General features: G+C 37.7%; 1 protein-coding gene across 5 annotated transcripts in view; it reads right to left on the bottom strand.

The window, feature by feature from the left end:
* Positions 1-14,556, bottom strand: part of TTC7B (tetratricopeptide repeat domain 7B) — a 140,746-nt gene that overhangs the window by 70,392 nt on the left and 55,798 nt on the right. For 2 of the 5 annotated variants that reach the window (XR_014025724.1, XM_081322136.1), the window contains exons 15-18: positions 13,623-13,783; positions 13,107-13,223; positions 9,415-9,512; positions 3,058-3,225 (exon numbers count right to left, since the gene is read on the bottom strand). Coding sequence is in view for 4 of the 5 variants with exons in the window: in XM_081322136.1 (XP_081178262.1) it covers positions 3,058-3,225; positions 9,415-9,512; positions 13,107-13,223; positions 13,623-13,783 (544 nt within the window). In the remaining variant the exon portion in view is untranslated. Of the gene's footprint in view, positions 1-191; positions 243-3,057; positions 3,226-9,414; positions 9,513-13,106; positions 13,224-13,622; positions 13,784-14,556 lie in introns of all 5 variants that reach the window. The other 3 variants (XM_081322139.1, XM_081322137.1, XM_081322138.1) reach the window with 3 other exon arrangements.

Genomic DNA, 14,556 nt, shown 5'->3' with positions numbered 1-14,556 from the left:
ATAAGTGCATTCAGATCTCATAGGATTACAGCTTCAGGGTAATTTGAAAGGGTCTAGAGCAGCAGCCTTGCTTTGCACAATGTCAACTTCCATGGTGAATGGACAACATTTACATTCTTTGGTGAAGGGAGAGTGTTACTACAAAATCTTTAGCAATTTAAGAATAGACCTATATAGTAAATGCTACTTACAAACTGAAAAAAGGGAGAAAAAACCATGAAAGTAAGCATCTGGAGGGTTGCCTTTAAACAACAGATCAAACCATAAATTAAAATCACAAAAAAAAACAACAGCTCTAAAACAGAATTACACAAATGCAATTACACTTCTGATAACCTTCAAACTGTAAGCCAGTTTTCTTGTTCTTCCAAGAATTTTGAACATTGCACATATGGACTTCAAATCAGATAAAATTTTAATAATGATAGTGAAGTATTTAATTTATTAACCTGCTTTTCAGGCCATATTAACATATTGTACAAGCGCAACATAGAGAAACAATAAACACGTTTATCAGAAAGCTAGAGAGGACTTGGAACATTTTTATTCATCTGAACTTAAAGGGAAAACACTATTCTGCTACACAAACCTCATGATCAAGGAGAGAAAAAACCTAGAACTAAGGAGAAAATTCCTGACAGTTAGAACAATTAATCAGTGGAACAACCTGCCTCCAGAAGGTGTGAATGCTCCAACACTGGAAGTTTTTAAGAAGAGACTGGACAGCCATTTTTCTGAAATGGTATAGGGTTTCCTGCCTTAGCAAGGGGTTGGACTAGATGACCTCCAAGGTCCCTTCCAACTCTGTTATTCTGTTACTTTCAGGTCAAGGCAGAATCTAACAAGGAGAATAGACATTTAACCCTAAAAGAGCATTTTTCAGGGAGTTCAAATGATTACTGAGAATTTCATAGGAGCTGGATAATTCACAGCTCACTTCTATGTTAGTGTTTCTTTTTATTATTATTATTATTATTCCAGGAGGACCTTGAATTATAGGCTACCCTAAATTAAAATATTTCAACCTACCTGGACTGCAATTTATAATAACATTTTGGTGTCCAATAGTGATATGCAAGACATCTGAGTTCAAAACAATTATTTTGCATTTATGGAAATTCACTTCTAAATGGGTCAAATCTATTTAAAACATAGAACAGTTCATTTTAAACTTAAAAGCACTGTTTATAACTCAAAATGGCTTTTTAAAATTCAAAACAATTCAGATTTGAAGCAATTACATCTACATACTCAATTTTTTTTAAAAATGACACTATCTACTAAATTTCTTAGTCATTAGTATTTGTTGAAATATAAGCAAATTTATTTTCTTTAGCTTTCAGGAGAAAAATAATCCCAGAAAGGTTCAAATTACACTCTTAATTTAATTAATTCTTACACATAATTGCTTGTCCACTGAAGTTTGGTTCTGATGCTTATCCTTTAGAAAAAATAGCTCTCTAATTACAGATTATAACAATATTCTGAGCTACACCATTTTAAATTAGAGAGGAGAATTTGAAATCCTCTTTTTCAATGCTTCCCCATTTAAAAACCAAACACAATAACTACTGCTGCTTGTGAGAAACCAGCATGTTGAAAATTGGCTGCATAGTATTCTTACAGGTATGATACTTTATTTCTGGACTTGCAGACTCAAGGGGAAATAGTTAGAATTCTTCCATATCAGTTTATCATTAATGCAGCTTGTAATTCTTAGAACTGCGAAGTATTTTAGTGAAGAAAATGCATGAACAAAATGTATGAATAGCCCTAAACAGGCAAATGGGAATAGAAAAAGCATTAATATAAATGCACAAAAACTAATATTTCAAAGTTCATTTGAAAAAGAATCCAACAACATGATTTATATACATGATTTATATACCCATTTACTAACCTCTACCATTTATTTCTATCCTAGAGATGATTTGTTCATGTATCTTTAGTCAAATGACTAGATTAAATCAATTTAAATAGTTCATCCTCAAATCATGCCATGATAACATGGATGAAATGTCTAGGAATGAAAATTATTACCAATTATATTTAAATTGCTTCAATCAATTTTATTATTTCAAACAAGAAACTATCAAATAGTAAAACTATTGAAAATGTAGCATCTAAAAGCAATTTAATGAAAACCTCTGTGTTCCTAATCATGCAGGAGATACTCCACTTTATGAAAAGATGAAGCGTAAAAAATCGATGAAACAATGCTGCCCCTCTCTCTCTGCCAATTACATCAAACAAAACCGACACATTTGGAACAACCAGATTTAAAACTTGCTTCCCATTGTAGCAACCTGGGTTTCTGATGTGGTTCATCCCTTAAATCTTAATCTCTAATAAAGGAGCTTTTCCATATTTATATTTTGCATGTTTTGAGTCACAGCAAAAATATTTTGTCTTTCCATCTAAACTTTTATTAACAAAATGGCCCTCAGATCTATCAGTTGGAATTAGATGCAGTGTTTTCAGGAATGGGCACAACAATTTCTCTTGTTGCATGTCATTAAATCTGAGAACGAACCCTAATAAAACAGATGGTTGGAAATGCTGCGCTAGCAGGTGCCACTGGCCAGAGCAATAGCTTATTATGCCAACACTTGCTCTATCTTGTCAAGAAGACAATGGAGCCCCCTAGTGGATTCTTTAAAGTAAAGCCTTCCTAGCTGCTAGATGGGGAAGCCAATTTAAGAGGCTATCTAGTTCAGGGGTGTCAAACTCGCAATGTCACGTGACATGTCGCGACATATCGCAACTTTTTTCCCATTGCCGTCAATGGAGTGGGCGTGGTTTTGCTATGATGCATCCGGCCTGCGGGCTGGCAGTTTGACACCCCTGATTCTAGTTGAATACACTTAATGCTCTCAAATGCCTCAGTGATAAGCTTTTTTTTTTTTTTTTTTTTTAAAGTCAAATATGTGATCCATAGGTTGTGCTTATACCAAATTGCAAATTTCAGTGCAATTTGTGCTTAGCAGTTACAGAGATTATCAGAAGCACCCACATAGCAAGCTAACACCTATCATCAGAAAGAGGAAATCTGTTTACAGAATGAAGGTTCGCAGGGCCCAGGAACGTGGTCACAAGATGGATTGGCTGCATGGGGCCAGACAAAGGAATCAGTTTTGGGAGGTGAGTGAGGAGACTGAGGAGACATAAACAGATGGAGGAGAGATTCTGTCCTTGATAGAGGTGAAGATGTAGAGGAATCAGAAGCTAAAAAGTGAAAGAGAAAAATTATAAAGAAAATGCCAAGAATAAAATATGAATGGATAATTTAATGGAGGCCAGGAAAGAAAAAAAATGTATAGGCCTATTTAGCTATTATTAAATGGAGATGGAAACATTTCTACACAGACAGTACTACTGTCAGAGATAAGAGATAAAATGGGAGCAAGCAAGGGGAAAAAACCAAATCAATTTACTCTAGCAAGACAAATACTACTTAGCTATGCTATTTAATGTGAGATAGAAGTACACTTTCATTCTAGAAGTTAATACATCTCTTTTCTCGCTGGATAACTGTCTGAAAGGTTTTTAAAATTACTATTATATTTCACTGACAGCAAACATAATAAAACTATTTCATAACTCTACTAAAGAACAAGATAATACTATATCAGCCAGTATAGCATTTTTGTTGATATTCCATTTATTTCACTAAATTTTTCTCAAAAACCCCTTTGTGATTCTGCACAATATCAACCTTAACTAGTTTTTCTGTTTTAATCCTTTGATTCTGCCCAGCAACAGCAACAACAAAAAAGCAGTCAAGCAATTGCCTCATTTTGTCTAAATAAACCAGACAATGCTATTATCTTTCAGCAACCCTAACATTTTCTTTTAATTCAGAAGTTATGGTTCAACATCTTCCCCAATTTATTTGTGCCAGTATTTATTTATTAACAGAGGCTTATATGCCAGACAATTCATTCAGGTCTCTTAGCATTGTATACTTCCTTCTTCTTGTAAGAGTTAAAATACAGAAGTGGTATAACATGCCAGGTTACAGTACAAAAATAATAATAGCAACGAAAGTTACTAATAAAGAGACCACATCCACTGAGAACAAAGTATCCAAACCTTATGCTGCAAAAGTATGTGGGGAACTTTTCATAGTTAATATATGAATGGATGAAAAAATCTGGATTCATTAAAGTACACACCACCAAGATCCGCCCTGTCTAATGGTAATTTGCAGATGCTCTAGACCAGGGCTTTTCAACCTTTTCACTGATTGTACCTTTTAGAATATGGCAATATTCGAGTACCACCAGTCGCCTAGCAAGGGGTCAAAAACTTGATGACACCCCCCCCCTGCCGAAAAGGAAAAAAGTGATAAAGTACAAGTAGTTCTTGGCTTACAACAGTTCGCTTAGTGACTGTTCGAAGTTACAACAGCACTGAAAAAAGTGACTTATGACCATTTTTCACACTTATGACCACTGCAGCATCCCCAGGGTCATGTGATTTACATTCGGATGCTTGGCAACCGATTCATATTTATGATGGTCACATTGTTCCAGGGTCATGTGATCGCCTTTTACAAGCTTCTGACAAGCAAAGTCAGTGGGGAAACCAGATTCACTTAACAACCATGTTACTAATTTAACAACTGCAGTGATTGACTTAACAAATGTGGCAAGAAAAGTCATAAAATGGAGCAAAACTCATTTAACAAATTTCTCTCGCCCCTTTTATATCCTCTTCTCTCTCCCCATTATATCGTCTCTTCTCTCCCCCCTTTTATATCGTCTCTTCTCTCCCCCCTTCTTATATCCTCTTCTCTCCGTTCTTTTATATCCTCTCTCCCCTCCTTCTTTTATATCCTCTCTCCTCTTCCCGTCTTTTATAGCCTCTCCTCTCTTCCCTCCCCCTTTTCTCTTCCGTGCACCTCCAGCTGATTCCTCTCAAGGCTGCACTTCTCTGTCTATCTTTTGCAATACCCTTCTCTTTCCCCTATTCTTTTTTTTCCTCTCCCTCTCCTGCCCAAACCTCCTTTTATAGCCTCTCATCTCCCCCACTCCTTTTCTCTTCTGTGTGCACCGGAAGTGCCGATCCTGGGGCTTCTGTCTCGCCCCTGCAACCCTGCAGAAGTGTGTGCCAATCCTGGGCTTCTGCCCAGCCCCCATAGCCCTGCATAAGCACCGATCAGCTGTAGCTGCTCCTGGAGATCCTAGGCTTTGCTCAGCCCCAACAGCCCTCCTTTGAACTGGGGCATTTCCAACCAAGTTGCCTTTCCAACCAACTTCCCTCCTTCCCTGACTCCTTCCTTCCTTCCTCCCTCCCCTGCTTTTTTAAAAAAAACTGCCAGAGGCTCCAGGCAGAGGTGGCAACAGGCAGGCAGTGGTGGGCAAAAGCTTCCCCTACCCTGTCACTGCCTCTGCGTGGCTCAGCTCACCTCACGTCTCCCAGACCCATGCACATGTTTGTGTGTGTGCGAGCACGTGGGGTGTGTATGTGTGTCTCTCACGCCTTGCAGCCCCGCACCCTCAACAGAGACCTTCTGCGATGGTAGGCTGCGAAGTAATGAAAGCTGTTTTTTTGAAGTCCTCAAGGTGCCACCAATGGCATTATGCCCTGTGCCCCTCAGGTTCCGCCCCCAGCCCCATCGAAGGCTGCAAGAAGCTCCCTTCGCAGCTTCTCTTACCTCTCCCGTTCTTTTCCTCCTCAACGTCACAGCATGGGCTGCAAAAGGTGGGCTGCAAACACATGCGTGGGTCTGGGAGAGGTGAGCTGAGAGCCACGCAGAGGCCCTTCAGGCAGAGTCAACGGAGGGGTGTGTGTGTCAAAATGGGAAGCCTCCTGCCTGGACCCTCTGGCAGCTTAAAAAAATGAACCTGCAAAGCACTCAGAAGGCAGTCTCTTTCCCAGCTCCCTCCTTCCTTCCTCCCCTGTTTCTCTTTCCTTCCTCCACGCTCAGGAAGGGGTGACGGCGGTCAGCAGAAATGGTCAGTAGTGATGCTGGGCGCTCGCCACCTCTTCGCACGCCCAACAACTGTCTGTGAAATACTACCATTCCAGTCATTTTACTGTACATAATAAAATATAAATGTTAATCAGTTTAATTACCTAGATAAACTGAATCAAGCTGTGTCTTTCTATAATCTACAGTTTATAGATATTCCAACTGGTGCCAACCCAGCTCCCTACCTCACATGGGATTTTATTAAAAAAAACAAACAAATTTGCAGCAGACATGCTGCAAAACAAAGTAAGAGTGCCTTTAGGCTCCCAATGTGTTGAAAAAGGTTTATTCAAAAATAAGCAAAAGAGATTGCAAACCAATAGGCAGCTTGGAAGTATGCCCATCATTTCAGGAAAAAAATCCTCAATAAACAAATATAGTAAGAAATAGCCTGAAGGAATGAGAAACAACAACAGGAATCACTTTATAAGAATATCCACAATATGTTCTCAAAATATGAAATTTTTTACCATTCTACAAGGGATTAAAGATCCTTGTACTAATAAAATGAATGCTATTATTAGATAAAATTTGAATCTCCTGTAAGAGATTAAAAATTCACTGGAACAATTTTGAAGACGTACATGCACACAGGGGCATACTGTATATAAAGGATATTTGTATGATCCTGCATCGAGTCCCTCGGAAATCAAACTTGCAAAATAAAACTTACCCAAATATGCAACATTCTATATTTTACTCTAACAATTTAGAATTAACTTGTGAAACAAAAAATACGTATTTTGAACCATCTTGTAACAATATTTAGACATAGCCTAATACTTCAAATATTTTTGATACAAAATTTAGTATAAAAAGGTAATGAAGTGTCTTACTTCAAGGCTTATCTTCTATACATCTGTGTGTATGTCACAGCATTTACAAAGATTGGGGTAAATATCCCTGACTTCCTAAGTTAGTTACTAAATTTTCTTGAGACATGGACATTGAAAATCTAATACATGACAACATTCAAACCACCTCAATGAAATAGAGAGTAGAACACGTGGTTATCACATAGATACAGAGCACTAGTAGTTATTTTATCAGTCTGCCTGTGTAGCTGTCATTCAAATTTGTAGTTTCCCAACTCATAAAAAGTGATTCTGGGTGACATACAACAATGACTTAAAGACAATAAATATGTAAAAACCAGTCATTGTTAAAATTTAAAGCAGACATTAAAATAATAATAAACAAACAAACAATGCAGCTACAGTGAAGAAGCCATCATAAGTTTTCACCAATTCCCTGGGGTCTGGTAACAAAGCCAGGTCTTAAGGGACCTCCTGAACATCAATGGGGATGAAGCTAACTCGACATCAAGGGCGGGGGGAGAAGAATGATCCATAAGGCAGGCACCATGGCAGAGGTCTGGCATCAGGGAGCCACCAAGCAAAGATCCCTAGCAGACAAACCCACAGCATATCTACTTTATTAAATCTGATGGCAAGAGCACATGTAATCGGACACAGGCTGTCCCTGAGATAACCTGGTCCCACATCAAGAAGGGCTTTAAAGGTGAGAATTAGACCAGAAGTAAACTGGCAACTAATGCAGCATTATCATTATTATTATTATTATTATTATTATTATTATTATTATTATTATTATTATTATTATTATTATTATTATTATTATAGAGCCTTGGTGGAGCAGTGGGCTAATGCCTCCTTAAGTAACACCAGCTGGCTGCAATTAGTGCAGGTTCGCATCCCACCAGGCTCAAGGTTGACTCAGCCTTCCATCCTTCCGAGGTAGGTAAAATGAGGACCCAGATTGTTGGGGGCAATTAAGCTGACTTTGTAATAATGCCGCTTGGGGTGTGTGTGAAAGCCCTAATAAGCAGGCATATACATAGAATGAAGGCTACTGCTAAGCTTGTAAGCAGTCCTGAGTCTTCGGAGAAGGGCGGGATATAAATGGAATTAAAATAATAAATAAATAAATAAATAAATAAATAAATAAATAAATAAATAAATAAATAAATAAATAAATAAATAATTACCTGGTCCATTGCATTCTGCAACAGCTGAAGCTTCTGGATACTCCTTAAGGACAGCCCTACTTGGACAGTATTATGAAGTTCAATCAGGACATGACTAAGGCATGAGTGACTCTGAGCAGAGATTCTGATCTGGGAATGAGTACAGGTGAAGCACAATACAAAGCTATGCAAAGGCCACGACTGTCACCTGATTTACAAGGAGTCACGAATCTAGGAGGATCCCAGATTACACAGTGAACCAGCATAAAACTGCCACCTACTTCTAATCCTCTGTGCTCTGCATTTCAGATGCTCAGTGTCTTGCTTTTACGAACAATTACAGCCAGGTGATTGTGATTTTTTTTTGGTCAGTTTCTCTAAGGTAAGATGGGCGGAGATATAGATAGATAGATAGATAGATAGATAGATAGATAGATAGATAGATAGATAGATAGATAGATAGACATAGACAGACAGACAGACAGACAGACAGACAGGCAGGCAGACACACACACACACACACACACACACACACACACACACACACACACCCTCTATTCAGAAGAATGGGTTCACACTTATGACTACAGTGTTTGCTTAATGACTGTGGTCATTCAATTAATCACCACTGCAAAAAAATATGATAAAATTAGGTTCAATCATGAGAGTACCTCAATTTTGGATTATATCAAATTATGACCAGAAATATGATCTCAAGTGCAGTGATAAGTCAAGAACAATATGTATGGATGTGTGTGTGTGTGTGTGTGTGTGTGTTCATGTATTCAAAGAAATACAGAAAGTAATTTTATTTTTGAAATCTAAAGGTTCATCTTCTATTCCTTGTAATATTGCTATTTCAATCATTTATATTTATATGGGTAGAGAGATTAATTCCTAAACCTAAGGCAAATAAATTATTACATCGAAAGAACAAATTCTTCGGAATATTTTGCTAGCCAAACACAAACAATATGAAAAAATAAAATCTTCAAAGAATGGAGAGCTGCAAGAGCAAATAAAATAGTATACATAGGGTTAGGGTTATAAGAAGAATGAAACTTGGAAGTGTAATCCTGCCAAAATCCCTATCTGGAATACAGAAACTGTTACACTGGATTTGGCCAAGAGGCATTTAATAACGACAGTATTTCAGTTTTGCATCCTACCAAGCCTCTGCTGACAGACTCTGAAATTAAATGACTTTATAGCAACAATTTTGCTTCAAAATGAAATTTATCATCCAGATAACCTAAAGAGATTTAAATGGGACTTTAAAAGTGACGAACAAATAAACTGATATACTCAAATAGATTGTTTCTTCTAAGAATATACCGTATGTCAAAAACTCAATTTACTATGTAACTGTTTACATCCTACCTTGAAAAGATATATAATAGAAAACACATATTGTGTCTGACATTTTGATTACAACAGAATTAATATTCACCTGTTTCAGGATCACTGAAATCTGGGAGAGTGATTGTGTTAAGCTGTCGCCTGTCAGCAATGGCTCTATCCAATAAACTGCTGCCACGTCCAGAATCACTGTGGGAAATAATGCACTTTAAATCACTACAAGAGAATGGTGATGTCTAGACATCATACCTCTGTGTAGTGTATGTGTAGCTATGCTGCTTGGAAAGAATTTGAAACTACATTGTCTTTTACATAATTACCTTTCAGCTTCTGAGACTTCTGAAGTAGTTGAAATTCAGTCATTATAAAATGCACTGTTTTTATTTGACTGTTAACACACACTCTCTAACACATTTTTCTATAGGAAAGCACGGCTACTTAGTGCTGCAAATGTAGCAACAATGCTACTAACAAATGATTAAAATTAGGACAAATTCTGGTTTCTTCATGCCTGCTTTAAACTTAAAAGGGCATCCTGATTTTTCATCCTGGCAATTTCCTCTTGGTGAAACTTCTAAATCCATTTTCAAGTAACATCTTCTACGTAGAGAATAAAACACTACTTCCTTTCTTTGTTCAGCTGTTATAAAAATGGTATAAAACACTCTCCGAGACACTGTAGTAGAATTGCTGGACACCTAATTCCATGTCCAACGAATGATGCAATTACAATAATCCACAGGAAACAGGAGGGAACCTTTCATCAAGCAATAAATATTTCATTAATCAGCACACATTTCCTAGAAACTGCAGCATTAATTAGCTTGTTACATGTGCCCAATATTAATAATGAAAATAATGAAATTAAAAAGTTATTCCTCTCTTTTGGATACTTGGCAGCATGGTGCAGGGAGATCTGTTTGCCTTATTCTAATTTGATACTCCTTACATGAGTGATAAGAAGGAAGAGATATTATTACCCAGAAACATATGTTAGACCTGTTTCAAACAAAGCCCATTCTGAGTATGTAGACCTGGTACCGTGTTTTCCTAAAAGTAAAACCCAGTCTTATATTTTTTTTGCTTCCAAAAGAGGCAGTAGATCTTATGTTCGGCCCGCTTCCGTGGCTGCTCATGGCCATAGGTTGCATAGCCTGCCGTGCCATGCCACTACCAGAAGTCGAGGCAGGTGGGAACTGCCCCAAGTGTCCCAGAGGGGTGCCCAAACACTTTTCGCCCAGAGGGAGACTGGAAGCTTCGTGTGCTCGCAAGTGGGACGCTTGAAAATCAAGGCATCCACTCCATTTCCAACAGCCCCATTTGCAAGCAGATGAAACTTCCAGTATCCCTCTGGGCGAAAACTGTTTGGGCACCTATGGGGTGCCCAAACACTTTTTGCCTGGATGGAGAAATGACGGAGACTGGAAGCTTTGTCAGCTTCAAATGGGGCGGTTGGAAACGGAGTGAATCCCTTGGTTTCCAAGTGCCCCATTAGCAAGCAAAGGTTCCATCTCATCCTCTGGACGAAAAGTGCACGGCACGTCCGGATCACCTGCCTCCCCCCCTCTGCCTCTGCATGTTTTACCGCTGCTTGTGGGCCCATGCCCACCCCAGACTTATTTTTGGGTAGGGCTTATATTAGGCCCACCCTCAAAAATCAGGCTAGGGCTTATTTTCACGGTGGGTCTTATATTTGGGGAAACATGGTATATAAAATGGTTACAATAAAATAAGAAGGCTGTTGTTATATAAATAATTTTTACTGTCTGATGCCATCCACAACTGAGTTCCCTACAGTATAAAATGGAGTTTGTTCTGGGCAAATCTTCGTTTTCATACCTACAGTATGTCGCCGTAAGAAGGCTAGCTCAGTTACCCTTAGTAACAACTTAGCTGCTCTAGTGCACAAAGCATTTAGTAAATGATATTGACTTGGTTTTCTATTTTTAAAACATGACTGATGATCCATTAATGAGGAAGTCTTTTATTGTGTAATGCAGGGGGATCAAACTGTTGGTCCGCGGGCCGGATGCGTCATCTGGAACCCGCACCCACCCCATTGTTGGCAATGGCAAAACCGTCCCGATACATTGCGTGACATTGCGAATTTGACATGTCTGGTGTAATGCAAGTTTTATGGGATTGTCATGTTGATCAATGTACAAATTTCAACTAGTTCTACAGGCAATCTGCTCATAGGTGGTAAGCATAATCAATCTATTGAACGAATGGTGCCATATGTTTATCTTTCCATTGTTGAAATATCAGTCCATAAGAAAGGCTGAGCGCCAAAGAATTGAGGCCTTTGAACTATGGTGCTGGAGAAGACTCCTGCGAGTCCCTTGGACCGCAAGGCGATCAAACCGGTCAGTCCTAGAGGAGATCAATCCTGACTGCTCTTTAGAAGGCCAGATCCTGAAGCTAAAACTCAAATACTTTGGCCACCTAATGAGAAGGAAGGACTCACTGGAGAAGAGCCTAATGCTGGGAAAGATCGAGGGCAATAGAAGAAGGGGACGACTTTTGGGGAAAAAAAGTGCATCTTATGGTCCGAAAAATACGGTAAGTATAGGACATGGTGAAAACATGTGTTTTAATAAAATATTATCCTTATTACAGCTCCAACAGAATGCTGTCTTAGACAGATCTTTTACATTAAATATAGAGGACTCCAATAAATTCTAAGTTATTATCTTTTGTGTGTAAGTTGAAGTTTAAGGTCCATTAACACTCTTGGTATAGAAATTAAGTCACTTTCCCATTGTCTAGACAAGATAGGAGCATCTAATTCTTTATTCCACTCATTTCTTAGTATCTATAAAATCCTATTCTTCCATATAAATTTCCCTCACTAACGATAGACTTTTTTCCCATGATGGTGTATTTCTATTAAGTTCAGGATACAGTATTTCATTGAAATCTATTACCACTTTTATCATAAATACACCCATTCTAATATTTAAAATGTTCTCAAAATATAATAGGAGAATCTAAATTAGGTACATAGGCATTAACCACAGCTATTGCAGTCCCTTCTATTAATACTAGTGACCTCTATTCTCCAAGTGTCACTGAATCTCCCTTTTCATTGCCAGAAGTTCCTCAGTAAACCAAGAATACACAGTAGGGCTCTAATCTATAGCCTGATTCATCTCTGAATTCCAGAGATTCATAAAAGCCTCAGCCGAACTGCCTATCAATTGCCAGTAAAATCTGCAAAGCAGCCAGGAATCCATCTGAATCTATCAATCTTTACAAGAAGATTGTCTTTAATGTATTGAGTAATCTCTGCAATTGCACCGAGCTTCCACTATTGTTACCTTGATGGGCAGTTATAGCGTATAGTAAATTTACTTATGCCTGTGGATAAATCTGCTACAGTATATCTTAATCTAGTATTCCCCAACTGGATGCCCCAAATGTGGTGGCATTATAATTCCCATAATTTTTAGCCGGTAAGATGGAGAAAGGGAATCTCTCTTAATTTTTTCCTCAAGATTCTTTATAGATATTCTAACAATGCTTATCTTCATCACTAAAAACAAACATTTACAAAAATACATGTTTTAAAATATTAATCTAGCTCAATGATTCAGATTTGTCCAATTAAAATGAAGAAAGCAATCCTAAGCCACTCATATGTACCATATGTTAAAATAAAATCAATACTGAAAAAGTGGAATGATTGAACATCTCAATAATAAACTACAGTTTATAATTTTTAAAACTATGTATTATTTTGTTTATCAAAATAATTCACATTACTGAATCTATAATTCTTACCTGGGATTAGTAAGATTGTAACAAGATTTCCAGATCTGCAACATATGTTTACAAGTAAGGAGTGCCTCATCAGGGCCCCTGCAGAGTGATTCCAATTTGACTTTTGAAAACAATAATCTAAGAGAAAACAAATGTTAAAGCTTCTTTATACTTTTATACAGGTCCATTATTTTGTACTTCCAATGAAAATGACACTGCTTTAAAGTAAACACATGAAAAGGCAGAACAAGAAGAAATAGAATTGCATTTATTTCTATTATAAAGCAATTGCATTTAGACGTTTATTTAACTATGTCTAAATAACATAAAAAGGTAACGTGTAGAAAGACAACTGTGTGGTATATACAAAACAAAGAAAAAGCTGGGAAACAAGAGTATCACATTCTTACTCATGAAGTGTGAAAATTATAGGATACCATCTGGAAAAGTGAAAAACAAATATATAACCTATCCCAACACCACAGCTGGATTAGTTCAGTGTGTTGAGCATGTATAAAAGCAGCAATAATTACTCACATGAAATTTTCTGGGTATTCACTCAGGGCCATGTCAATGATATTCAGAGCATCATGGTAGTGTTTCTGAGCTGACAGCAAGAGGGCAAGGAGATGTAAAGAATTAGCATCATCACCTTGAAGCTGCAGAGCCTGACGAACGTAACCCAAAGCTTCTGGTATCTAGTTAAAATAAAAACTGAGAGGAATTATCATCACAACACATATTTTCTAGAGTAATTCTGTCACACAAGTGGATAACAATAGCAAGAAGGAATGGAAAGTAATCCCAAATACAAATTTAAAAATGTAACTGTGAGAGGAAACATTTGACCGTAGATCATATTTATAGATGCTAATGATTTTGTTATCCATTAGCTATAAGAAGTATGTGTGTAGCCTTGCTACAAGAGCCTTGGTGGCACAGTGGGCTAATGCCTCCTTAAGTAACACAAGCTGCCTGCAATTAGTGCAGGTTCACATCCCACCAGGCTCAAGGTTGACTCAGCCTTCCATCCTTCCGAGGTAGGTTAAATGAGGACCCAGATTGTTGGGGGCAATTAAGCTGACTTTGTAATAATGCCGCTTGGGGGGGTGTATGAAAGCCCTAATAAGCAGGCATATACATAGAATGAAGGCTACTGCTAAGCTTGTAAGCCGCCCTGAGTCTTCGGAGAAGGGCGGGATATAAATGGAATAAAAATAAAAATAAATAAATAAATAAAATCAGCTTACTAAAATAAACTTTCCCTTACCCTTGCAAATTCAAGGTAGATCAGTATTACTTAAATATATGAAATCTACATGTTTCAAAATTCTGCAATTTTTAAATTTTTAATTGTTTATTTTCTCAGACTGCATTTGGCATGAGCCCTTCTCGTGTTCTAGTACTACTGGACAACCATTTGTCTGAAATGGTATAGGGTTTCCTGCCTCAGCAGGGGGTTGGACGAGAA

The sequence above is a fragment of the Vipera berus genome (genome assembly GCF_964194415.1).
Source record: "Vipera berus genome assembly, chromosome: 1".
In the NCBI taxonomy this organism is placed as follows: Eukaryota; Metazoa; Chordata; class Lepidosauria; order Squamata; family Viperidae; genus Vipera; species Vipera berus.
The sequence above is the reverse complement of the archived record's forward strand: the minus strand, read 5'-3'. Positions and strand labels throughout refer to the sequence as shown.